This window comes from Dermacentor variabilis, chromosome 4 (assembly GCF_050947875.1).
Source record: "Dermacentor variabilis isolate Ectoservices chromosome 4, ASM5094787v1, whole genome shotgun sequence".
Lineage (NCBI taxonomy): Eukaryota > Metazoa > Arthropoda > Arachnida > Ixodida > Ixodidae > Dermacentor > Dermacentor variabilis.
This window is the reverse complement of record NC_134571.1, coordinates 101,974,755-102,000,623: the sequence shown is the minus strand read 5'-3', so window position 1 is coordinate 102,000,623 and position 25,869 is coordinate 101,974,755. Positions and strand designations below refer to the sequence as shown.

The 25,869-nt window shown below is 48.4% G+C and overlaps 1 protein-coding gene and 1 non-coding gene across 3 annotated transcripts in view; both read right to left on the bottom strand.

The window, feature by feature from the left end:
• LOC142579584 (sialin-like) overlaps positions 1–25,869 on the bottom strand; it is a 90,233-nt gene that overhangs the window by 42,232 nt on the left and 22,132 nt on the right. For both annotated transcript variants that reach the window (XM_075689950.1, XM_075689949.1), the window contains exons 2-3: positions 15,274–15,419; positions 7,794–8,056 (exon numbers count right to left, since the gene is read on the bottom strand). In XM_075689950.1, the coding sequence (XP_075546065.1) occupies positions 7,794–8,056; positions 15,274–15,361 (351 nt within the window). In that variant the 5' untranslated portion in view covers positions 15,362–15,419. The remainder of the gene's footprint in view (positions 1–7,793; positions 8,057–15,273; positions 15,420–25,869) is intronic.
• Positions 11,275–11,347, bottom strand: TRNAT-CGU (transfer RNA threonine (anticodon CGU)). Its single transcript has one exon. It is a non-coding gene; the product is annotated as a tRNA-Thr (tRNA).

The window sequence follows — 25,869 nt, the reverse complement described above, 5'->3', positions numbered from 1 at the left end:
TGATTAACTTCCCAACAACGCTGTGTGCGCGTGCCATGGGAATGAACTTCAACTGACGGTAAGCTGGAAACAGGTGCGGCAACGACATGCCATCCCTGGGGACAGATTTCATGTGGTTGTCGACCTACTGGTTGAACCGCCTTCCTCTTTTTATCACTTTAGTTTCCAGCTGTTGGAATAATGACACATGTCACCGGAGGACTCTTATCAGGTCGGAGCTAATGGTGCGTCCTAGCTTTCGCTTCGTAATTATGACTCGTCCGCGACGTTCTGCTTACGTCACCCAGCAGCGAGCCGCCAGCGCGCAGCGACTCCATGCTCCTCGCTGCCGCAGCGCGCTGGTTGCCCGCTGTTGGGTGACGTAAGCAGAATGTAGGCTCGAGGGGCTAGGCTTTGCGATCGCTGCAGCTTCCCCGTTTCGGTTTTGCGCGCTTCGATAGCCGCATTTCGTCTTGGCACAGTTGCGCAGGTAATCGCACTCTTACAGATCCAAAAGTTTCATCTATAAGATGTACAAGGAGGGGGGGGGGGGGGTAGCTCGCTTCAATTTCCCAATTTCGATGAGCCCGCTCAAACTACAAGTTTAAATGTTAATTGTTAAATATATGTTTGACTAATTACCACTTATCGCCCGTCACCCTATGGTCGCTACCACTGACACCATGTCTCCGAAGGAGCCCTCCTTTTATTTCAAAACGGCTGTTTTTAAAATTGCTTAAGGTATTCGCAGAAACGTCCGGTATACAATGTGCTGGTCCTCACAATACGCGAAACGTACTACGTACCGCAGTGTTGGAATAGGGTAGATCCACTAGATTAGACATGTACAGGAATGCTGGAATGAGCATCCGGGTATGCCGACGGTGGCGACACGTTAAGGCCCCCCCTCCCCCGTTTTCTGGATTGGGACCACCTTTCTGCAGAAATTGTTGCTATCTCTAACAATAAACGCTTTCTCGGAGCCTTAGCTAACATTGTATAACTAGAAGAAATTTCATTGCGTAATAACGAGGCTTACTGTATTCTGTTTATTTTTTGGCGAATAAAAAGAAAACTTCACCCATCACCGCCACTACGGACAAACGCGTGCCCCAGAGGCAATGTGCGGTTTTAGACAAATGCGTTCGCCGCTACGCTAAGTACTTAAATGGCATTTATTGCATTGAGTGCAAAAACTGTATGTGAGAACTACAGACTAACCACTACATGCACTAGCCAACACATCAATGATGAATGAATGAATACTGGAGTTCTTAAGTGCCAAAACCACGATTTGATTATGAGGCACGCCGTAGTGGAGGACTCGGGATCAATTTCGACCCCCAAGAGATTTTTAACGTGCCCCCAACGCACGGGACAGGGGTGTTCTTGTATTTCGCCCCCATCTAAATGCGGCACCCGCGGCCGGGATTTGATCTCGCGACCTCGTGCTTAGCAGCGCAAAGCACCATAGCCGCTAAGCCACCGCGGCGGGCACACATCAAACGTCTACGAGCCGCGGCAGCTTAGCGGCTAAGGCGTTACACTTCTGAGGTCGAGGTCGAGGTCGAGGTAGCGGGTTTGATCCCAGTCACGGCAGCCGCATTTCGATGGGGACGAAATGCAAAAACGCTCATGTTGAAGCGCGCGGTCCTGTCTGCTTTTCTGTAAAATTTTCTCTTTGTTCCAATGCGCTTCGAGATCCGTTCAACATAGCCAACTAGCCCGACTTGTCCCCTTGTTGCAAAAATGCTCGTGAACGTAGATATGGGGGACCGTTAAAGTATCCTAGGTGGTAAAAATTACTCTAATGTCTTCTACCACGGCATGTATCTTTGTCAGATCGTGGTTGGGCCGCGTCAATCCGCAGAATTTCATTTTGTTCAACATCAATGATCTGAAAAGGACGTAGTAAAGGTGATGTGTACACCATTCAACAGAAAAAGAAAGCATTTTTGCACCTAAAATAGAGTGGCAACGGCTGGCAACTTGTCAAGAGACGGCACCCGTCAGGTTGAAACCCTGGGTCACACATGTGCTACAAATGAACAATCATTTGACTAAACTGAAACACTGAAGAAACAATTGGCTCAGCACTCAGCTATCGCACAACATTCGAGCTTGGCAATTTTGGGCGGGCTTCTTGTGAGCCATAGAGACACCGAGGCTAGTGCCGTGTGCACACGCATTTCGCAGACTACAGTAAGCAATAACGTAGCAGATGAAAAAAAAAAAGAAGTTTGGAGGAGCCGCAGATATTGTTTGAGGAAGGAACAAGCAATATGGCGCTGCTGTCTAGCTGTTGTGACATCCTGATGCTGTCGCAGTAATTAACTTCACAGTTACAGGGATCGCTTAACTTTGCCGATTTTTGTTTCTTCAGCAAACATCCCCAAACACATAACAGTACTTAGTTACAAGTGTCATTCATCCGCTTTTACTTCCGCACCACCTCCCGCGGTCTGACTCGCCGAGGGTGGACGTGGAGTCCTGTGCCGAGCGCGAAGTGGTCGTTTCAAATCTCGGCAACAGAAGCCGTATTCCGATGGATGCGAAATGTGAAAACTCTCGTGTTCCACGCCCTCGTGTGCTGGAGCATGAACGAAGAGAACGGGTTGCAGTAGACCTGCAAGTTGGGCTTAGTTGGTGGAAGTTCATATTGTAATACGGGTGTTACTGCGCTGTAAACACACGGAAAACAGGACTGCGCGGGTCCTGTCTACTTCTACTTCTGTTGTCCGTGTGTTAATAACGCGGTAACCCCCGCATTACAATATGAAGAGAACGGGGAATGAGTTCTCGTCTACCGATACATGTGTTAAACCCTTACCGCTCCCGCGCGGAGTCTCTCAGAGCCCGTGGGTCATTTTATGACCATAAACAATGTCCCACTCAAATAATCGTCTGCTTCAGCTAGCACTCTCTTCTTCGGAGTTAGCTGATGATAGAACTGATAGATGATAGCTTCCACAATACCGCACGATTCTAGCGAATCTGAGTGGCTACGCGAGAGGCTTCACTGCGGCTTGTCGAATGTTCATCAAGTATGGCTGCCAGAATTCGCTTATCTGTAGTTGCGCTACAGAAAGTGCAAAAAAAAAAACGCAGTTGAAAACGAACGCGCAGACTCATTGCATCAGAGAAGATTCGCATGCGGAAACTGCGCACAATGAATTATTCTGTCACAGGCATTTCCGTTGCCGTGTCCTGTGTTTTGACCCCATATATGTAATAAATAACGCCCACAGTATACATTGTCTTAATAATGTTGTTTTGTTGCTTAAAGTGAACAGAAAGAAGGTACCGGACGTTATAGATTCGTGCGCTTCCTGCTTGCTGGCTCCTATTTTAGATCGCTAAATAAATGCATTTCTACTTTCAGCTGCAAGTGCATGTTCCGCCTTTTGGCACGTTCTGCAAGCAAGCATGCGTCCTCAATATCAACTTCAGGGAAAAAAAAAGAAAAAAAAGAACATCCATTCCAATCAGGAGCCAATTCTGAACCAATCAGGAAAGCCCACGAAGCTTATTAATACCGTGCATTGAGAATTCGTAACAAGCGACGTATTGCGGACGCGCTGCCGCCAGGCGGCCCCCTTAAGCTGCTGTTTAGCAAATAAATAACTGACTGTGATTCTCCTGCTAACTTAATTACATTCTTCGTCGTAACGTTTGAGCTAAAGCTATGCCACTATCTGGGGAACGTCGAATTTGCGGCACCTATATAATTTCCTTTCTGCGCGTCTTTCTGACGGACGAGAACAAAATGTCTAAAGTGTAATTCTGGCTTGCATTGCCCGAGGTGGGACGGCGACTCCAAAATTTACGATACTCTTGCTTCCAAGATGACACCGCCGCTAGAAGCCAAGATCTTCAAGCTAAGCAGTTCAACGCAACACGATTCGATTCATTGTTACTCGCGGCGTGCTTGCTTTTAACCTTACACGAATACTTTATGCGTTTCTAGCAAACATGTACTGAACGGACCTACGGCGTGGGAGCACGCCCCGGACTCCACGATTTGCTGTGAAAATGCTCCGAACTCGGAGAGACAAGAAACACAGAGGACCCGCCCGCCTGGATTGAATGAGCTGCCCAGGGTGACTGACATCCGGTGCATGCTGATGTCGTTATGTGACCTGGCTTGCGAAGCCAGGATATAAGTCATCTGCTAGTTTCACCCATCATTATCTCCCCTCACATTCTCTAGGCCAGACGCGCATCTTTTCAAGTACTGTTTTACTCGCTGACTCACTGTTTATAAAACATTGTAACTCTGTCCGTTCCTCGGAACCAGACTTAAAGCAGAGTGGCGGTATCATCGACGTGTCACGAGATTAATTCAGGTCATCAAGTTTCTATTGCAATTCCATCCAGTTCGGTCGTTCCATTGTAGATAATTAAACAGTTTTACCTAAGAGATATCTGTACATCGATACAGGAGCTAGTATGGGCTTTTTTGCACACGTGGTTCGAATTGACAAGGCGAAACCACCGCGTAAGAATATGCATTCCTGATTTTACTGACAGCGATAAGCTTTACATATATTCCACTAACCGAAACCCACTGACCAAGCTGGCGCGTCCATCACTTCAAGCTTCCCCGAGCTTCATGGCTGTTCACTTATTTCATGTGCGCACTTTGTACCTGAAGCGCTCCTATCTTTAAGGATTAGGAAGACGCTAAAAGAATCAGTGGTTTAGTGAAAAACGAAGGCAAGCGTTTCAGATGAATCAGCCTCGAAGATGATATTGTTAAAGGGTCCCCTCAACCACCTCCCATATTTATTAAACATTTCAAGTAAACATGCGCATCGAGTACAGAATGCCGTCACGATCAACGATGTGAAAAGCTGCGGCGCTACGCCGCCGGGCGCGCCACAAAATTAAAAAAATACAACCCCGTGCTCCTCCCCAGGCCTTTCCGGTGTCCCCAGCGCTCGTCGTGATGTCACCATGGGGCGCATTTGGCGACGTCATCAAGACAGGCTCTGTCGACAGGTCGAACAAGAACCTGCGACTTCCGGTTAGTCTGCTAGCATGTATGCGCCAAGTACGCGCGCTCCCTGCTCTTCCTCGTCGTGTTGCCCGCTCGTGTGCACTTGCGAATCGCTATCTGCGGCCCGCAGCGCAAGTTCGCTCGCGTTTCAACACAGTCGTGCCTAGCGGCCTCATTAGCTGCGAGAATAGAATCCGACAGTGTTTCGCGTTGGCTAGAAGGCATCCGTGTGCGGTGCTTGGTTGCAAGGGCGCCGATTGGGACAACGAAACGACGCGACACCGGCTGCCTCACGGTGGCGCCCCGCGCAATGCCTGGCTTGAACGCATTGGAATTCCGGTGCCGCACGCGTACCTGCATCGATGATGCCGTTAGCGCGGAATGGGTTAAAGCCAGTGGGCGAAAGCAGCAGAACGTACCGACCCATACCGTCCCCATGATCTGGGGAGGCTGGCGACGGCGGCTGTTCATTTCCAACGGGGGTGCTCCGGCACGAAGTGTCACCATACGGATCCATTATGTTGGCGAGCTTTTCTATACGTGCGCGCAACAGAGAGTGCGTAGCGGCACGCTTCGCAGGAACACGTGCCGGCACGGCAGCAACAGCGGGCAGCCGACATGCGCGGAGTCGCGTTGACCGGAAGTGGACAGTGTTTTGAAAAGCGCGTTGGCGATGACGTATGTCACGTGAAATTTTGAGGAGCACTCGGCGAGGACGAGACCAGCCGACGAACGGAGCGTACGAAAGGAAAGAGCTAAGTGAGCGAGGGCTGCGTTTCGATCACCAAAGGCATGTAACTGCGCTATTACGACACCATTTCTAAAAATTCTCGCGGCTACGTGTTCATTGCAGACCCGTGCACAACTACAACACCACAACTAAATCTCGACCTCTGGGTGGTTTAGGGGCCCTTTAAAATACCGAGGACACCTACGCACTTCTTATGAGTTGTTGTGGGCGAGCGAGCGCGCTGAGACGCTTGCTACGTTTTGATTTGGCCTTGCCGAGCCGCAGTTAGAACGCATGCGACAGTTTGCACAGACAAGGCACGCGTGGATAAAACAGGCTTCCGAGAGCGAAAGCGAGGGTAACGTGGCACCGCAGCGATGCCCTCTCCCCTCCCGCAATACCTGGCGCGCTGTCGCAGCAGCCGTTGTGCCCTTTCGCCCACTCTGCGCCGTCGAGGCACGGTCGTGACGTGGCGTCGCAGCCAACGGGAACTGAGGCGCCATTTTTCGCTTGTCCAGAGGACAGACGTTGGTTTTTTAGCTCAATGGGCAATTTGATGCATTCGCATCAAAACTTATTCAAGTGGCCAGGCTCATATTGGTTTAATCTTCGATTACTTACATAGTCACGCTCTTATTTATCACTGACGCGGCCACTGTCAGCACTAACCGAGCAGGGGTACAAACGTCTCCCCAAAAGCAAATCACGTAGACAAAAATGAGCCTAGCACCACTCCTGACCAAGTAACTCCGTACGGGGATCCAAGTCAAGTGGCTGACTATAACGTCTTACTACTTAAACGTACAAAGACAATACGAGAAAATAGAGAACAGATTCCTTTTGTAACTGAACAAAATCTGTTGAAATCGCCATCTAAAAGTGTTCGTTAGCGTTCTGGGAAGTCTAAAAATAAGTACTTGCAAGTCATCACCTGTCGTCAGCGTACACTACAAGCCTGCTACGGAAAACCCATGACGAGCGACTATATAGTGCGAAATACGTCTTTATATAGCCTCATCACCTTCCCTTAGCGTACACGTAACTTAAAGGTATAATGCGCACCCTCACGCGTTTTTTTTTTCTGGTATCTTATAAACACTCGTTGTCGATGAGGTGAACCTTACAATATGTTCATTGGCATAATGCATGCAGGCATGCGGGCTTCCCGCAATGTATAGCCTCATTGGAAAACTGGTGTGTACAGCTTCGCCCAAAGATGCCTAGTTGATGTCCCAATGCAGCGATATCCGGCATTAAGAACCATTTCAGAAGATAACAGCCAGCATGCAGCGCTAGCAGCGAAAGCGCTGCATGAGGATATATAAGAGGATAAGGGAAGAGCGGCGGTCTTTATAATCAATACAGCGAAGACAAATTGGTCGAACCAAGCAGCTGCACTCTCATTATTATTATAAAGTGTACGAAAGGAGATGTTGGCGCCTCCTTTGCTTCGAAGTTCAATAAACAGAGGAACAATCTAGGAAGAACAAAGCCATGGCACTGCAAGAGCACTCAGTATCGAGTTCCCTTGAGTAGTTCCCAATTCGTGGCACACGAAGTACAAGCTCACAATCAGAGTTCACAAGCTAGAACACAAGCCCAATGCAGCCCGAGTGAAAAAATAAGGCGAAAAAGAAAGGAAAATATACCAAGAGGAAGTGATGATGAGGAGGAGTAAAAGAGGCGAATCCGCCTCCTCGCCCCTCCCTTACCCCAACCGTGTGTGGACATGGTCAAAAAAGTTTCCGTGGCATATTGTTCCACGTCAAACGTGAATTTCTACTCCGTTATGGTCTGGTGCTTTTAATTTAATCGATTACACTGTAAGTTGTAAAATCTATTGCAGGTTTTTGAATTCGAGGCCATGTGCACAGGCTGCGCGGTGATTAAGTTGTTCTTTTCGGAAATTCCGTCCCCCCCTCCCCAACAACTCTATGACCGACATGTCCATTACAAATCAGCCCGACTCAAAGCCAACTGTCAAGCTCCGCGTTTATGCGAAAGTGTCAATAAAGCTTCGCGTCTGCCCTGCAGTTGCAGTGTCACGCTGTAACCTAAAACCACACACAGCGGCAGCATGCCTACCTGCTGCCCTGTTTTTGTTCCGTGGCCAGTCGCGTTGGCCGGCGTCTGGGCCCCGCCGTGCAGGTGGGTCGTGGGCAGTGGACAGTCGCTGGGCTTGGTCGTCTCCTGGACAGCCGTGTGGTTGACCATAGCGACCAGCGCCACGTTGAGGTTGACCCGCATGCCGTACACGTTGGCCAGGCCCAGGAAGCCCAGCACGATGAGCACGTAGCGACACTGCACCGAGCATCCCTGGCCGCCATGGCTGCTAGCGTCGCTCGGTCCTGCGCAAGAGGGAACACGGAAGTGTACCAGGTCCAAAATGGCCAGGTGCAACGCAGGACCGGAAACTTGTTAGTTCGTTTTTAGTTTTTGTTTGTTTGTTTGTTTGTTTGTTTGTTTGTTTGTTTGTTTGTTTGTTTGTTTGTTTGTTTGTTTGGTAGCTTGCTTGTTTATTGGTTCGTTAAATTATGACATCCTAATAATATAGCCCGCCGAAGGGTCCCCCCCCCCATCCATCCAAATCATTAAAAATAAACCCCAGCAGCGAAGGTCGCCAGAGAGAAGGAACGAGTGCGGAAAAAAGAAAAAAATAGAGTGGAGGAATAAAATATGACATAGGTGAGGCGTAGCCTGGCTTCACCGAGCAAATAATGAAGAGCATCGTTAAAAATACAGATGTATGACATTGTTGTTGTTGTTGTAAAGGTGGCGCGAAAGCCTACACACAACGAAAGACACAGTATTCGGTGCCTCTTGCTAATCTTTCTTTTTTTTCGCGTGTGCCTCGCGGCGGATTTGCCAAGTCGAAAAAAAAAAAAAGAAAGAAACAAGAAAGAATGACGAGACGTTCCAGTTGTCCGGTCGTCCTGTGCCTTTCGTCCCGAGCACGACTGTCGCGCTACCCTTCGAACGTAAATCAGCACGGTTGCCAAGTTTACTTTTCCAAAAGAAGCTGCCGCGTTTGCCACATGTTTATATGTTCTTCCTTGAACTATGACGCTCCTATTCGGGTTTCCATGAAAAATGCCTCGTGTTTCTGTCCACGACGAAAACAATACAAGGAAGCCACGTGCGCCCCATACTCTGAGCAACCGCGTTATGGCGGTTCGTGCAGTGCGGCGAAGGTCGTCCACGCTGCAGGTGTATGCCACATGCAGTGAGCACGTGTCCAACCGGCGCGTATACAGTTGGCACGTTTGCACACACCATGTGAAATGGTTTGAGCCAACTGTTCTCTGTCGTTTCTTTTCTTTTTCATTTCTACATCATGTTTCGCTTTCAGGCGACACGGCTGTTCATGCATGACGACTGCAACATCAGCGCTGACGCATTATTTGAGGCGATAGCGTTTATCAAGCTCGCGAACGCACTACCACGTCCCGGTTTTTCGCGTACTCTGTCAAGGCATTTCTAGCCGTACGTGATGTCTACAAGTGGGCAGTGAAGAGGAGAAAGAATATTTCAAGTTTCCAGGTTCTCGTTTGCCAATAATCACCATCTACTTAATGAACAAATGTAATAAACTGCGTCCCCATACGAACCTTATTGGCAGCTTGATATGAAAACAAACTCTGTCTTAATCTCTGTGCATATACATTTAAATTCTGCTTGACGCAGCTGTTCCTCGAGAAGGTCTAAATTCAACGTGTAATGTTTCTGTGTTAACTGCCGACAGAGTATATTCTTCGGCTTCTTTGGCAGTTCGTCCTTTTTTTTTTATATCACGTCCTGACTTTTTTTTCTTTGTATAGTACTGTATAAATACTGATGTCCTATCGAGGATCATTCCGCACTTGCCAGTGCTTGAAGTTAATATTCTTGCCGTCTTAATGATTGCTGGATTATCTCGTGCTATAATGTGAAGCGATGCTCACGCTTAAACTCGCACTAATGGGTACACGGCAGATAGTGTCTTAAAACAATAAGCCGAAACAGGATAAGTAGACGAGCCTTTACATTTATTGCACGGATCATGACCAGGATAGTGTAAGGATGCCTGGCCGTTAATTCTATCCCTTCTTTACCATCCGCCGCTCTTGACCAGCTCATCCTGGCGATAACGTAGGCGGAGCGCCACCCAGACCCCCCCCCCCTCCAAAGCGCAAGAGGGAAAAGAAGTGAAATAATATAGTCATAATATACCGACTCAGCTGGAAACTATACTGGTCACGTTGAGAGAGAAGGACGTGCAGAACATTGTATTTTTGTGCTGCACCGGAAAGCTCCACATGGGCATTCAGACTGACATGGACTCCAGGAAACAGCAACCCTGGATGTCACTGTAGTGTTGTTGGGCCCTGATTTGTTTTCTTAATAAGGCAGTCTCGAAACGACATCCGCTGTAAGTGTACGTACTGGGCTTTCCACACAGGATGCAGAAAATTACTTCAGCCAGAAAAATAACCCTTTTTCCTTATTTCTTTAAGTCTCAAGTGCAATGACTTCAATTTGACACACTTTAGTTTCATTAATTCGTCTAAAATTTAGTGATTTCAGTTTACCAGTATCGAAAAAACATAGCCGTGTGCTTTCCAAAACCAGGGTAGCCTGCATTCGTATTTAGATATCGATCTGACATGTTCGTACAGGTCGTTGGCTGATCGGGAACCAAAAGCCTTTCATTCGACCTTTTGGGTCGAACTACGTAGAGCGTATTAATATGACTAGTCATTGTCAATACAAGCCACTTCACCACACCAAACCTTAACGATTAACATCCTGCCATACGGCTGGACTCAAACATTGAATTGCTCAATGTTTGATTCTAACTTTCTTTTTTGAACGAGGACTGTGATGGCAATTTTCTCGCAGATGTCAACAACGCTCATTCCTTCTGAGACAGTTCTGATATGAAATAAGTGAGTTCGATTTCACTTTTGAACCTTTATGGTTTAGAAAGAGTCTTCTGAAAGAAGTAAATCTGCATTCCTTAAAATTACTTCAAATTCACCTGTAGTGTGTAGGCCGGTACACATATCAATCCGTCGAGTTGTGTTTATTACCAAACTGTGTTCCTATACGGAGTCAGCACTCAGAGCTCTCACTCGACATCGTCGAATAGCGCAGTCTGGTCATTAATGGAAAATCGCAATATATCTTGAGGAAAGCCTGAAGATGTTCGAAAGCTCGGAAATAAGGTTGCTGATCACTCAGTATGAAGGAAGTGATACCAAAGAAGTTCTTGTCTCTCAAATAACTAACATGTTTACTTTACAATGTGCTTTTCAAAGATACTGGGGCGGTACTGCCTCCCTGATCGACCCACACGCTTCAATGAACACACACACACACACACACACACACACACACACACACACATATATATATATATATATATATATATATATATATATATATATATATATATATATATATATATATATATATATATATATATATATATATATATATATAAGACACCTAGGAAAAGAGAGGGGAAATTACTTGTACTTACCAATTGAATTAATTAATGGCAATGAAAATGGATGAAAAAACAACTTGCCGCAGGTGGGGAACGATCCCACGTATTCGCATTACGCATGCGATGCTCTAACCAATTGAGCTACCACGGCGCCGTTTCCCCATACACTTTATTAGTAGTTTATGTGTTATTACTAGAACTAACCCTGGGAGTGTTAGCCAGCGCCACCACTCACAAACCTTGACGGTGGACGTGGAACGTCCTTTCTGCCGCAGGCGTCACGAGAATGTGATCTTTTTGGGTGAAGGCAACCGGTCAATAAACCCACACATGCTACCTGAACGCATCAATGTTGCCGGATTCGGGACACTCGTTATGTAACAAACGAGAAGAAAGGGGGTTAACCGAGGGTCCCGATATTTATTAGTCATATCATAAGAAGCCAACAAACACTGAGACCAAGGACAACATAGGGGAAATTACTTGTGCTGAATAAATGAAAATAAAGAAACGATAAAATAATGGAACATGAAAGTGGATGAAAAAACAACTTGCCGCAGGTGCGGAACGATCCCACAACCTTCGCATTTCGCGCGCGGTGCTCCACCAAGTGAGCTACCGCGGCGAAGGTTTTACTCGGGCACATGGTGTAGCCTATTCTATGCAAGTTTTTTTCTGAAGGTTGACCTTCATGTTCCTGTGCACGGGAGTTTTAATTTGCCATCGATAGAGATTCAGTTACTGCTGTAGCCACAGAAATCCGAAATTGAATAAAAACATGAGAGGGATTAAAAGCCCGGAGACCTCGTTGTCCGGTGAACCAGTCTTCAAGCACGGCGAACGACAATAGGCTCGCAGAACCGAGAGCAGCGCGTCTTGTTGTTGTTGTTGTTGTCGTCCTCGTCGTCGTCGTCATCGTAGTCGTCGTCGTCGTCGTCGTAGTCGTCGTCGTCGTCGTCGTTGTCGTCGTCGTCGTCGTCGCCGCCGCCGCTGCCGCCTCAAAACATGGCTCGCACTCACACAGGGTGGATTTGGCACACTGGCCTGACTGAAGGAAGGAAGGAAATCAACTTTATTCAAGGTCCTGCAGGCCACGAGAGCTTTGGGCTCTCATGGAGTGGGCGTCTCCCGCGACGTAACCGGGAGGTTGAGTTTCCTGGCGGCGTCGCGGACCTGCTGGACGGCCCAGAGTTGGGGAGCGAGTTCTTCGCTCCGGATTGCTTCTTCAACCTTGCGCTTGTCCTGTTCGCAGTTTATGTGAGCTTGCGAGCACGGCCAGAGTAAATTATAGACGTTAAGGGCTGTATTGCAATTGGTGCAATAAGACTTGTCGTAGAGCTCAGGCATGTAATGGTGTAGTCTGTTCTGCGTGGAGTATGTGTCTGTCTGTAGCATTCTGAATGTAACCGCTTGAGCTCGAGTGAGCGTGCGGTGTGTCGTGCTATACTCTCTACGTTGTAGGTAGTAGTGTTTAGTGATTTCATTGTATGTAGTGGGGGCGTCCTTGTTCTATGAGTGGTCGGGTGAAGCCGCGCGGTCTGTAAGCGCGTGCGCAGCCTTGTGTGCCGCCTCGTTAAGGTTGGAGACGTCGCCGATCTTTGGTCCTAAGTGTGCCGGGAACCAGTATATGACGTGGTTCTTAATCTCTTTCTTTGTAACAATTCTGAGAGCCTGTGCGCAGACCGTGCCCTTTTGGAAAGCTCTGATAGCGGCTATGGAGTCGCTGTAGATGTGGGAAAGATTGTCGTTGGTGAGTGCAACAGCGATCGCAACCTGTTCGGCCTGTTCAGGCTTCCTTGCAATTAACGTGGCTGCATATCTTGTGGGTCCGCGGCCGTCCACAACCGCCACTGCGAAAGCTTTGTTTCCCGCGTATGCCGCCGCGTCCACAAAAGCTGAGCGTTCGCGGTTCGCCAAAGCTTGGTTAAGGAGGATTTGTCCTCTCGCTTGTCGTCTGCCCCTGTTTTCGGGGAGTACGTTTCTGGGTATAGGTCGGACCGTGATCTTGGCACGGATGTCCCGTGGAAGGTCCGCAAAGTTTCTTTTTTTTTTCTGTGTCTCCTTGAGCAAAGCCTAGCTTCCCTAGGATCGTGCGCCCCGGAGGCGTCGTCGAAAGCCTAGCAAGCTGGGCGCGCTGCTGGGCTTCGGCAATTTCTTCCAGGGTGTTGTGCATGCCCAGGCGCCCCAGCTTCTCGTTGCTGGTGCTCGTCGGAATGTCGAGGGCTTGCTTGGTGACCTTTCTGATTTGGGCATTAAGTCTGTCTCTTTCGGATTGTGACCAATTGAGCATTGCCGCAACGTATGCGAAGTGACAGGTGACGAACGCGTGTATGAGTTTGATGAGATTATGTTCCTTGAGGCCCCTGTGTATATTGGCAATTCTTCTGATGAGCCCGATAGCGTTGTTGGTTTTGGTGATGAGCTTCTGAATCGTAGAGGCATTGACGTCTTTAGTCTCTACGATCATACCCAGGACTCTGATTTTGTCGACGCACGGTATGGCGCATCCCGAATTGGTTCGTACGGTAATTTCCCGATTATAATCGAAGTCTGACGAGCATGGCCTGCAGCCCTTCTGCGTGGGTCTGCGTACGAGCAGCTCCGACTTTGTAGGCGAGCATCTGAGTTCTGTGGGAATTAGAAATCCTTCTACGGTGTTCACTGCTTCTTGCAAGATGTCCTGCACCATGCCCGGGGTTCCTTTGGAGACCCACATGGTGATGTCATCTGCGAATATGGTGTGCTCGAGCCCGTGGATCTATCCGAGTTTCTCAGCAAGTCCCGACATGGCAAGGTTGAAAAGCATAGGGGAGATGACCGAGCCTTGTGGGGTGCCCCTGCTCCCCAGCGAGAGTGTCTCCGTGGAGAGGTCGGCAAATCGGAGCGTAGCCGTCCTGTTATCCAAGAATGACTTGACGTATGCGTAGAGTCTGGCTCCGAGGTTGAGTTCGGAACTGGTGTCCACAATGTATTGGTGAGAGAGGTTATCGAACGCTTTCTCGAGATCCAACCCGAGTATGGCCTTGGCGTTGCTAATGGGCTCATGAATGATTTGGTGCTTGATTAAAATCATGCTGTCTTGAGTTGACAGCCCGGGACTAAATCCGATGAGGGTGTGTGGTAACCGTCCCCTGTTTTCGAGGAATCTGGAGATTCTGTTCTGAACGGCGTGTTCCGCCACCTTACCCCCGCACGGCGTGGGTGATATGGGTCTGAGGTCCCTGTGTCTATTGGCGTCTTACTCCGCCGGTTATCCCAGAAAGAAAACGAAGAACTCCCGTGCCTCGCACCCTCAATCGCCGCACTTCGTTTTTCTTTCTCCTTGCGCGAGCTATTTCGTTGCTCTTATTCATAACAGTATTTATTAATGTCCCCTGCCTAAACTACTGTTGTGCGAAGAATAAAACTGAAATATAAATATGTGTGAGGAGAGCGTCAGAGAGAGCTGCAGTAAGCAGCCATACAAACGTGGAAGAAAAGTCGTTATTTCTTCCTCTTTCTTTTTTTTTTTGTCACTGTTGACATTTGACGTGTGTGCAACTATCAATTCACTTCTGCTACGCCTGCCCCGTAACGTGTGTATTCAGGAAGTTCAGCCTATATACTTTTTTCCAATCTTACAGACAACGTAATTCGCCTGGACTAACTGCTCGCGTATCAGTTAAGAGCAACCTGCGGTTAGCTGTCATGATAAACCGTGGGCGCAGGCTTTGATGCGTAACGTCTTGTGGCAATTGACTAGTAATGTACTCTTCGGTTGCCGACACAAATGACGTTATAACTTGCCTGTCGCAGCGCCCAACCCTATCGAGCTCTATCGAATCAGATATTTACTTGAGATATTTCCTACACGAAAACTGAGGCACTTCTCTGGTGGGCACAAGGTCGCACATTTGACAGGTAGTCGCGGAGCCGTGTTATATGTGTAAGAAGAGGATTAAAATAAAAGTAAGAAAGTTGTAGCCGTAGGACTGAGATGTACTAAATATGCTTGATGTTTGAAAGCAATGTATCACTCCAGCAGTCGTAGTAGCTTGAACGAGTGTAAGTCTAAAGAATTTTCGATCGTATACTCACGTCTATCTCCATGTTTCGCGTTGTTCCCATTTCCGCTGTCCGGTGCTCCGAACGCCAGGCCATCTTTTGTGATGACCGCTACCGTCATGGCGCTGTTGCTGCTAGAAGAGCAGACGGCGTCTCCGCTTCGTTCTTCCGACGAAGACCTGTGACCAGACGTCAAAGTCATGTCTTTCTCTAAAACAGGCAGGTGCTAGTATTTTTTAAACGTTTTCTTCTTGCTTTGGGGAGTAAAAAAAAAAAACGCGTCCAGTCGCAAAATTTCAGCAACTTTTCCTCATTTATACGCTCTCCGCAAAGATTCAGCGCTATCCGAGAAGTCCTGACGAGACACGAGGCTATGCAGAGACACGCAGTCAACTCAGTAGCAAAGCCCACAAGTGAAGCAACCAGCGTAGCAGACAACGCGACGTCAACCGTGCGACGATCCAGAACGAACGTTTAGCAGCTGCCTGCCTGCAGTCGTCGTTGTCACAGCAACGTACCAGAGTCGCACGGATAAAGCTGCACGCCGCTCGGGTACGTCGAACATTTATGTACTACATCTGCGCAAAATCGTGGAAGCTACAGTCGAGTCAGCAACCTCACCGACGCGTATCGGCCGCCTCCCTTTTTTCCTGCCCCGTCGCGACGCACAATGCACGCTTCTAGCTCCCCGAGCACTGCGGAACACCTATGGCAACGCTCCATACCGCCGCATGCTGTTAACATGCAAGGGATAGTGCGTGCGAGAGAGATAGAAGCACGCAGCAAAAAGAACCATCAACCGGAAACGTCAATCGCACCCATTTTTAGTGCTCCGATGTCAACGGTATACTACAGCATGCACGCTGTGTTTTTTGCATCGCTACTTTTGCTTTGTTAGACCATCGCATGAACATCGCCTTTTTGCCTTTCCCGAATCACTATATTTAGCTGGTTTCAGCTGGCACAGGCACGTGCTAGGAAATGAGGAAATTGTGATGCAATGGCAAATTGTGATGCAAATTGGCAAAGGCAAACGGCTAGCTGCTAACAGCTCTTGCTAACGAAGAGCATTGGGAATTCGGCCCGTGGGCTGCATTCACAATGAAGCTGGACTGCATTCGCTATACTTTTAATGACAATTCCCTACAACTTCACCACGCAGACATGTACCGTAAGGCTTTTCACTAACAAAGTTAATTAACGTAATTAGTTCAAATAATGAATGAATTGCTCTGTTTTTTCTAGCAAACGATGTCCGCCTGGGCAGATAATTCACCTATAGTGACGTACACGATTCGGTAAAAATTCCACGCTTTTTCTTTTTAGGTGTTCTAAATTTTTTTTAATGCACTGTATGTGCAAGCTGGCAGCTTGTCACATAAGGAACTTTCTTTCGAATGTTAAATCACGTAAGCCAACACTTCTTGCCGCCGGAGGCTAATTTTACGAGCCACTCACCCTGCGGACAATGAAGACGTTTCGTTTCGTTTACAAACGCTGGCGCATGCCCACTAATTAAGACGTTGCACGGCAGATGAAAAAGAGCACGAGCTGTGGGCCGCACCTCCACCAAAGATGTTACGGGGAAATGTTAAAAAGGGCTTATCTACAATATTTACACAGTCGCAGCGAGTGGTACCACAACAATACAAAGATCTCACAAAACAAAACAAAACAAAACAGCTTGTCCTCTTTCTCGTCAGCTCTGCAACGTCTTAGTGAATATGCGCCAGCGTTCGTAAACGAAACGAAACGTCTTCTTCGTCCGCAGGATAAGTGGCTCGTAACAATATTACAGAACTAAGCTATGTACGACAACAAAGACTAAGCACTAGTCTGTGTTGTATTGGAGACTTTCAATCGAAGCGGTTACGGCTTGGTCACCATGATTACATAGCTGAACGCCGCTGGTTCGGAGAAAGTCACCGTCCCAATAGAGTAATTATGAATTGACAGTTTATATTTAAGTAAGGCGCAAAACACGTGCGAGCAGGGTGACCAGATCAAGCGGTAACCGTCTCAACCAAAAAGGAGAGAGAAAAAGAAAAAGGAGAAGTTTAAAAGAAGTCGTTGCCAGCGAGTGGGGGTGGCCGTTACCTCATCAGATTGAGGTCCCTAACTATAAGTATTGTTGTGACACACTTTTATAAGTGCTTGTGGCCTATTTATGTAACAAGTACTTCGTGACAGGCACTCCCATAAACACGCAGAACAAATGTGATAACAATTTGTCAAATTATAATTAGACCATCTGCTGTGATAAACATGCTTTCCGTTTCATTGCAATTTTGTTCAAGCTGAGATCATACCATACACTGCAAAATTTGCGCCGATGTTAATTTCATAACGCCCCTTAATGCCTGTATTATGTTGAGGCGAGTCCTCTGATTGATAAAAAAGGGCTGTACTAAAAGGCGCTGGCTTGAGAAAATGAGCTTAAATTTCACAACATTTCGCACAACCGCTATCGCTCGTGTTATATAACCAAAATAACTGTAGCCGAATACGATAAGCACTGCAGAGAAAGGAAATAACACTGGTAAGTAACACTGAGCAATCGAATATGGCCCTCCTTCAGGAAGCGCACGTAAATGGTGTCTGTTTTCGACAGCATATCATTACGTGTGCAGCGTTGTTATATACAGAAGCAAGGACATAGATTATACATATATGTTCAAAAACAGAGAAAACGGTTGTGGGTAGTGTCTACGTTCGAACTACGGGGCGACGTGGCGCGTACACATTAGCTACAGCCGTGACAGATTGCCTTCACAAATAAGACGCGCAGTTACGAGGCAATGTCGTAAAACAATTAACCAAATATACGGCAACGCAAGCGCCATTTCGGCCATTTTGCTTCTTCGTCTGCTCCTCCTCGCGGCAACTAGAAATAGGCGACGCTGAGGGAGCGGATCAACAACCAATTGCAAAACTAGCCGACCGATGTCAGCCCCGCTGCTGTTAGGAGGAAACTCAGCAGCAGCATCACTCTAAATTTAAACTGCGCGATGAAAAAAAAAACAAAAAGAAAACACGGCTATTATCGTATACCTCAGATGCCATCGCATGAGTGTGCAACGCCGCTGCAGCTGCTGTGCGTTATGTACTTCACAAGAGAGAGAGAGAGAGAGAGAGAGAGAGAGAAAGGCGGCACTCTGGGCTCTCGCCGATTTTCATTAGCAGAAAAAGGCACGGAGCTGCAAGCGATGACGCATTGCGCCCAAATCCCCACACTTGCGCCGCCTTTCTAGATTTGCTCCTCGTCTATTGTCCCCATCGGGCCCCTATACGTCCCGTCGCACTGTCACGCGCTGAACGCGACTGAGTTCCGTTATCTCCGATGTATATCTAGAGCGGTGCATGCAGTCATCACCAATAACCCACACGACGATCTAGAGTCTAACTTGGGCGACGGTCGCCAACAGGTGTCGCACTTTAGGCACACCACACAAAACGATACGGATAAGACTACAGTGCGAATGTTAAGGCCCACCGTGCATGCGCGGCCTCGCAGTGCACGAGCTAGACGGAAACGAACGAAAAAAAAAAAAAAAATGGGTCGCCGTCGGCGGTGCGAGCAGTGTACGCAGCAAAGCCGCGGGATGCCCCGGACGACAGAGACAGCTGTTCGATCGGTCATCGCAACGTGCGTGCGTCATGGTTCACGGGATCTCGTGGATGAGCGAGTCAGTGCCTCCAAGCCGAGACTACAGCCACGACAGCCTATACTCTGTAACACCGTGTTTGCTCACAGCCCACTACAGCCTATACCCTATAACACGCACTTTCTCGTAAACACGCTTCGTTAATGCATACCGATGGAACTCTTCTCGTCGGCGATCATACCGATGTGACTTAGACCTGGGCTAAGGTATTCAAAGCGGGTGTTTTGGGGAGCGACTGACCTAGTTCGCAGCTGATACGAATACTTGGACGGAGGTGACTCACACGTGGAATTTCAAACTGAAATTATTTGAGAGAAACCAGGCGCTCCAGTCCTTCGCCCACCAAGAAAACTGGGGTTAGTAGGCGGTTTTTCTTTTCATCTATTTGGCAAGAATTCATTGACAGAGCAGCTTTTCTTTTCTTTTTTTTTTTCATTGTTTTTTGTTGCACAGTTATTAGTGTAGCCTGCTCAGGTCGCAACATTTATATTGAGCAGGTAGGTGTCTCTGTTCACAATTAATTCATTTTAGGGTTTGATTTTCAGCGCACAATTGAACCATGACCACAATGCGTGTCGCTGACTTTATGATGAGTGTAAGACTCACCATCTGCGATAATTTGTATATTCTATAAAACGATTTCTTTTAGAATATTCTGAAAACAGAATATGGCAGAAATCAAAAGCCTAAATAACATTCTTACTATGTACATATTCTGAAGTAAGAAATTCAATCCTCCCCACCCCCTTCCAAGAAATAGAGACAATCAGAAAAAAAGGAAAAGGGCAGGGAACCAAAGCAAAAAATTCCAGTTTTCTACCCTACACTGGAGAACGGAGATGAAGAAAATGGATAAGAACAAAGTGGAGAGAGATGCAGAAAGCGCAGGCACAAGATCAGAGCACACAGGATCACAATTACACCTTCCAACAACCCTCCTCCCAAGAACGCTGATATAAGAATACACAAGGTTGTTCGGAGAGAGAAGCAGAAAGTTTGCAAAGGCCCGAGTATACTGGAGCACGCAACCACCTATAGCGCCAGATTTCCCCCGGGTAATCTTAGTATAAAATTTCATGGAGCGACAAACATGCTGTATGCTCTGGCTTATTTATTTCTCCTTTACGACTTCCTTTCCGATGCCACTCTGTAATTGTCGAAAGTATGCACTCCGTGGGAGCAGCGGGAAAGGAAAACTTCATCGGCTGATGAATCCATCCGTACAGGAAGCGCGTGTTTTGTCATAAAATGAATCATCGCTACGCGGTCGCATTCTCTCATCGCTCCCGCTCCTGCGTGCCACTTCACATTCGAGGGTGGAACGTTCAGTGTCAGGCTGCATCATGACAATGACGCCTGCGACACAATGCACGATGTGTCGGCTGCCGCCATAACCGTCATGGTGACGCATCCCCCGCGCTGCCCCAAGCTCAATATAGTAATTTAGAAACCGCGTACGAATTTGCCACGAACAAAATTCGTTTGTTTTATTCGAACGCAAGACAAAACACACGCGACCGAAGTTTTCTCACAACGCACGCAATCCGCTGAGAAGGAGCGTTCGAAAGCAACTAGACGCGCGCCGAAGCCCACGCCTTTGCAGTTGCTTGCAGCTTCGTAAAACGGGCACAAACTGGACGTCAGGTCTCCTTGGCCATACATCATACAACTGAAGACGCGCGCCGGCGTAAATGCAGCAATGAGCAGCACGAACCACTCGAGCACAAAGTCCTCGCAAAAAAAAATATAAAATGAAAGCTGCTAAGACCGGCACACCTGCTTAGTCGCACGAGACGTGCAAAGCGAGCGGCGGCCACATTAGACGACGATCGCTTTACGGGCACTGAGCTCAAGCTGCGGCTGTCGCGGGCGGCTCGGGCGCTTTTAACGCCTACACGTTAGCCGGGGTTGTTCTTATTTATTTTTATTTTTCATTTGTGACAAACAATAATATGACACGTTCAACTTTCCATCTCCTCAGCCTTGTCGATGTAGCGCTGTGCAACGGAGATTTTTTTTTTTTAATTTCGACAGTAAACAAACAAGGTCAAAACTCGGTTTGTGTAATTCGCCGCGTGAAGAGCGAAAGAGTAAAGGAAAGGAAAAAAGCAGTGGGGGCCAAACCAGAACAGAAAGCCCGGTTTGCTGCGCCATACACTGAGGGATGGTGGAAGGAGAGCTGGAAATTTACGGGAGAGACAGATAGAGTCAGAGGGCCGAAAGACAGCCGCTAACGATAAATGCACACTACCACAGCACAAGATCAAGTGCAGCACAATAATCACCAATTAATGGTTAAAGACCTTTTGGCAGGCTTGTCGTTCTTCACTTTCTCCCCCTTTCCCTCTTTCTATTCACCCTTCTCTCTTACCCTCTGTGCAGGGTAGCAAGCACTAATATGCTCGTCTTGTTGACCTCCCTGCCTTTCCTCTCCTTGATGTCTCTCCCGCTTTCTTTGTTCTCAAGTATTGTACCAGTGCCTTTGTCACCAGCTGCTGAGATGACTTATGAGGACGGTATTCCAGAATGGTTTCTTCCGTCAATCGCCTGCGGTGAAAACGGTGTACCACAGTCGTAAGCGATCGTGTCTGTTTATTGTAGCCAGGACGGTCACACAGAATGTGGTCAAGTCTCTCTTCGCAAGGCAAGGCAACATGGAAGCTCCAGCGGCGAGCAGGCAGAATCCAGGCAAGACGCAAGAATGTGAAGGACATTACAGCAAGTCGGAGCGACAAATGGGAAAGCAATGACGTAGAAATTCCAACATCCAGAATGTTATAGCGGCTCAAATGAGTAGAGGTGCGATTGACGTGAGAAGTGACAAAGAAATATAGAGCTTAAGAAGCGACCACATACAAGAAACTGTCATCAAGCTCGCCAACATCGAGTCCAATACTCAAGGAGTCCGACAGGTGGTTTGCCCATACAGAAGAGACGAGAATCACATCTACAAGTAGGCACAAATACCTGATCTTTGTCAATTTACTGCCACAAAATCGTACCGCAGCATAGCGCGTTCCCACGCTCCCAGGAATGTTTAAAAACGTTGGCTCTCAGAGACATTAGAGAGTTTTGTCATGTCTGGTATTCGGGTAAACGCAAGCGGACTGGGCGTTTTACTATATCTGGTGAAATAGTGGGTGACCGGGGGAGCAAACGTGAGTGACCAGAGTGATCTGCACGCTGCAACCACCTGGTTGCACAGATTTCAAACAAATAGAGCGCTTATACAGAGTTTTAGTGTGTCTGGTATTCGGATAAACGCAAGCGGACTGGGCGCAAACGTGAACGACCTGCACGATGCAGCCGCGTGGTGGCGCAGAGGCTAAAGAGACAAACAACGGAGCTAATGCCGCCGTAACCAAGTGTCTTCTACGTCGCTACTCGCGTAAATTGTCGGCAGCGGCGTAATTACGTTGCTTCCGAAAATTTACCCCAGCAGCAAAGTAAAATACGCTTGGTTACTGCAGCACTAGCTCCGACTTTGTATGGTTAAGCTCTGCCCCAACAGGTGGCTACACCGTGCAGCCAGCTCACATTTGCGCTTCCGCTCATCCATTAAAACGTCGAGTCCGCTTGAGTTTCCCGGAATACCAGACACGTCAAACCTCTATTATTGCACTAAACAAATGTGTTTTACTTCGCTATCGGTGTCAGTTTTCGGCAGCAACACGATTACGCCACGGCCGAGAATTTACACGAGTAGCGAAGTAGAACGCACTTGTTTGCTGCAGTATTAGCTCTGCGTCATGACCTCCAAAAATAGCGCGTGCTGGCAGGCTTTGCTCGGGCCGTTCCATTCATATGGAGAGAGAGAGAGAGAGAGAGCAATTTCGTTGGTGGGCGTGGCCGGCTCCTTCAACCCACCGCAGCGCTCGCATCCGAGGGCTTTCCATGCTTACAGCGCAAGGCTTCACGTGGAGGAAAGAACTAGACGCATGGGTGCGTGATCCAGCTGCAATCTACCTATATTTATTCAGCGTCACTCTGTTCTTCTTCAATTATGCGCCATCAATCTCGTCATCGTCTCTTCCTTGAAATCACCACGGTAATCTTCACTCTCTCATTATTTAAATTCTGACGTTGTACGTGCAAAACCACGAACCAATTATGAAGCACGCCATAGTGGGGACCCCAGATTAATTTTTTTCCGCCTGGGATTCCATCACGCGCACCTAAATGCAAGTACAGGAGTACGTTTTTCTTTTCACCTGCATTGAAATACGGCCGCCGCGCCCAGGATTGAACCTACGACGTATAGAGCTACGCAGCGCAAGCCCATAGCATCTGGGCTACCGCGGCGCATGCGCTCTCATTACTGCACTTTAAGCTCTAAGACCATACGGAGACTGACCACATTTTTATGCATCCTTGGGATATATAATGCGACATTCCGTCGAACGGAACATGTCCCTGCGATACGGAGACCGTGCAACACCTACAGTGGGCGCGGCGACGCTAGGGAGCCTCCCTGTACCTGGTTGCAGGTACATGGAGGCTCAAATTGCCGCGCGACTGACCGCTCGATGCAAGTTGCGTGTATCCGCGAGCTTCTTTCACGATCGGAAAAACTTTTATGTAGCAAGTATTGAGCAATAAAAAGCTGTATCGGAAGTTTGTTGCTCTACAATTTTCCCATTGGCCCTTTTCATCTAGTTATATTGAGAAATTGATCAATTAAGACCAATTCTGTCATTGGGCGGAATGCAAAAAATAATCTGAGTATCTCCAAGCGCCGGCAAATCTGCGACGTATAGAGCTACGCAGCGCAAGCCCATAGCATCTGGGCTACCGCGGCGCAGATGCTGCCTTGGTTCTGTCCAGCTACGTGGCATTTGCATATTTTTAAGGTTTCGTTGAAGCAAAACACCCTGTATACCCTGAATTTTTGCATGCTACGCACAGGTCACCACCATAAGTCAGGTGACTATGCGTGAATATGACTGCATGATGACAGTAATGGTATCGGTGAGTTACGTGCAGGTGATCGACTATATCATTATTGGCACGAAAATTCTATTTGGCAGTGAACTCCCGCATATAGTGTGCACACAAACTCAAAAGTGAAACCATGTTTTTGGCCATGACACCGTCACATAAAAAGGCACCCTTAGCAAAAGGGAAGACAACTATTGTTTCGTTAGTCCAACAAACGGCGAGTACGCGCAACTGAGATGTGCACTGGTTTCCAGCAGCAAATTTCAACAGCAGAACGCGAACGCTGTGGCTTTACTATCGACTGTCTCAAATGTTTAAATGTTTAAAAAGTTCCACGAGGCTTTTCTTGCCGTTTTGCATAATTGCTTATTTTACTCATTATTATCACTTCAAGGGAAATTGCAAGCATGCGTCGCGGCCATGCGTTTGTAGCTTTCACACTGGAACGTCCTGGAAAAGTCCTTATCGTGCCTCAGGGGGACATCCACATATCTCCTGCTCGCCGGATCAGAAGCATCTGGACAACGGTAGAAGGTCTCACGCATGTAGAAGAACTGGCTGTGCGATAAGCTCCAGAAGCTCCCTGCCGCTTCGACCTTGTACCAGAGGCGCTCAGAGAAGCTTCTCAGCGCCGTAGAGAGGCCCAGCGAACCCGCCACCGTGTCGACATCACCGAGGGTTCCCTGCCCACTACTAGGTGATGCCATGTAGCGCTCCCGAAAGCACTTGACGAGCTTCTCTATGCGAAGTCTCGCTCCTTGAGACCACACAGTCGTCTCTGTTAAGATGAACCGCCAGATGGATTCGGCCAAGGCCCAAGGGATTATTGGTGTGTTGAAGGCGTCGGTGTGCGCGGCGTCGTCCCGAAAAAGGGCAAAGGCTGCCGGCGAGACCAAGATGCTCGCTCCCTTGTGCAGCAACAGGTACGGGCGTCCTCCTCTGCTGGTGTTCGCGCCGCTGTTTCTTACCGGGAGGCCCAAACGCGCCATGGCGAGCTGTGCCTGAAATTCGTACGCGCGTCCCACGAGAAGCTTCTCGATAAAGCTTTCCTTCAGGCTTGCCTCCCTGACGTCGGGACGAGCCGTTTCTCCGGGCACGACTAGCGACATGCTCTCGAACAGGGAGTGCAGCCGTCCGGTGTCGGTCGAGTCGAACAGCGAGCTGGCGACGCAGTCCGACTTGACGGTCTCAATGACGGCGTTGATGACGCGAGTCACTTGGAGCTTCTTGGCCGGCGTGACATACTCTTCCGAGTACACGGCGTCGCGAACGAGGGGAATGAGCTCGACCTGGCGCGTGCAGAAAGCGAGCCTGTTCGACTTGGAGTGCACGGAAGGCCAGGCGAGCTCCACAAGGGCGCCGCACACGCTGCACGCGAGGAGGTACGCAGCGCTGGCACCACTGGTGCCGTTTTCGGGAGATCTGAGGGCGTCGAAAAGCGCGTCTATCTGAACTGCGCCGCTCACGACTACTTCGGTGAGGTAGTCCAAGCCTATGGAGATGATATTTAGAGCCGCCATAGGATTCCACTTCCGAAAAAGCGCGGAGAGATTGGCCCCTGAGTAGTGCTCGGTTATGACCTCTGCCGGGTAACGAGCGCGCAGGGCCTTCGCGAAAGCGCTCACCTCTTCCACACGGACATTTTTCTCAGCATAGTCGTTGAACTTGACCAACGAGTGATTGAGGCATTGTTGGAACTTGCTGTCGTTGAGATCATAGTCTGTGTTGTGCGCAATCGAAATGGCACCGTGCCCCGTCAGTGAAATCGACACGACGGAGGGAATTCGGTACTTGAGGTTGCTGAGCAAGAGGAACGCAAGCGCGTTCGCCGTTCCCGCGTGTCGCAGGTAGGTTCCGCCCGCGCTGATGAGGAATGCTGCCAGCTTACCCGTCACGGCGTTTTCGTCCGAACCGGCATTGAGGCAAGAATCAAACAAGGACCCCAGGAAGGCGCCCACCGGACTGCGGGGTGTGTTGGACTCGACGACGGCGTTGCGCTCGAATTCCGGGCTCAAGGCAATAAACG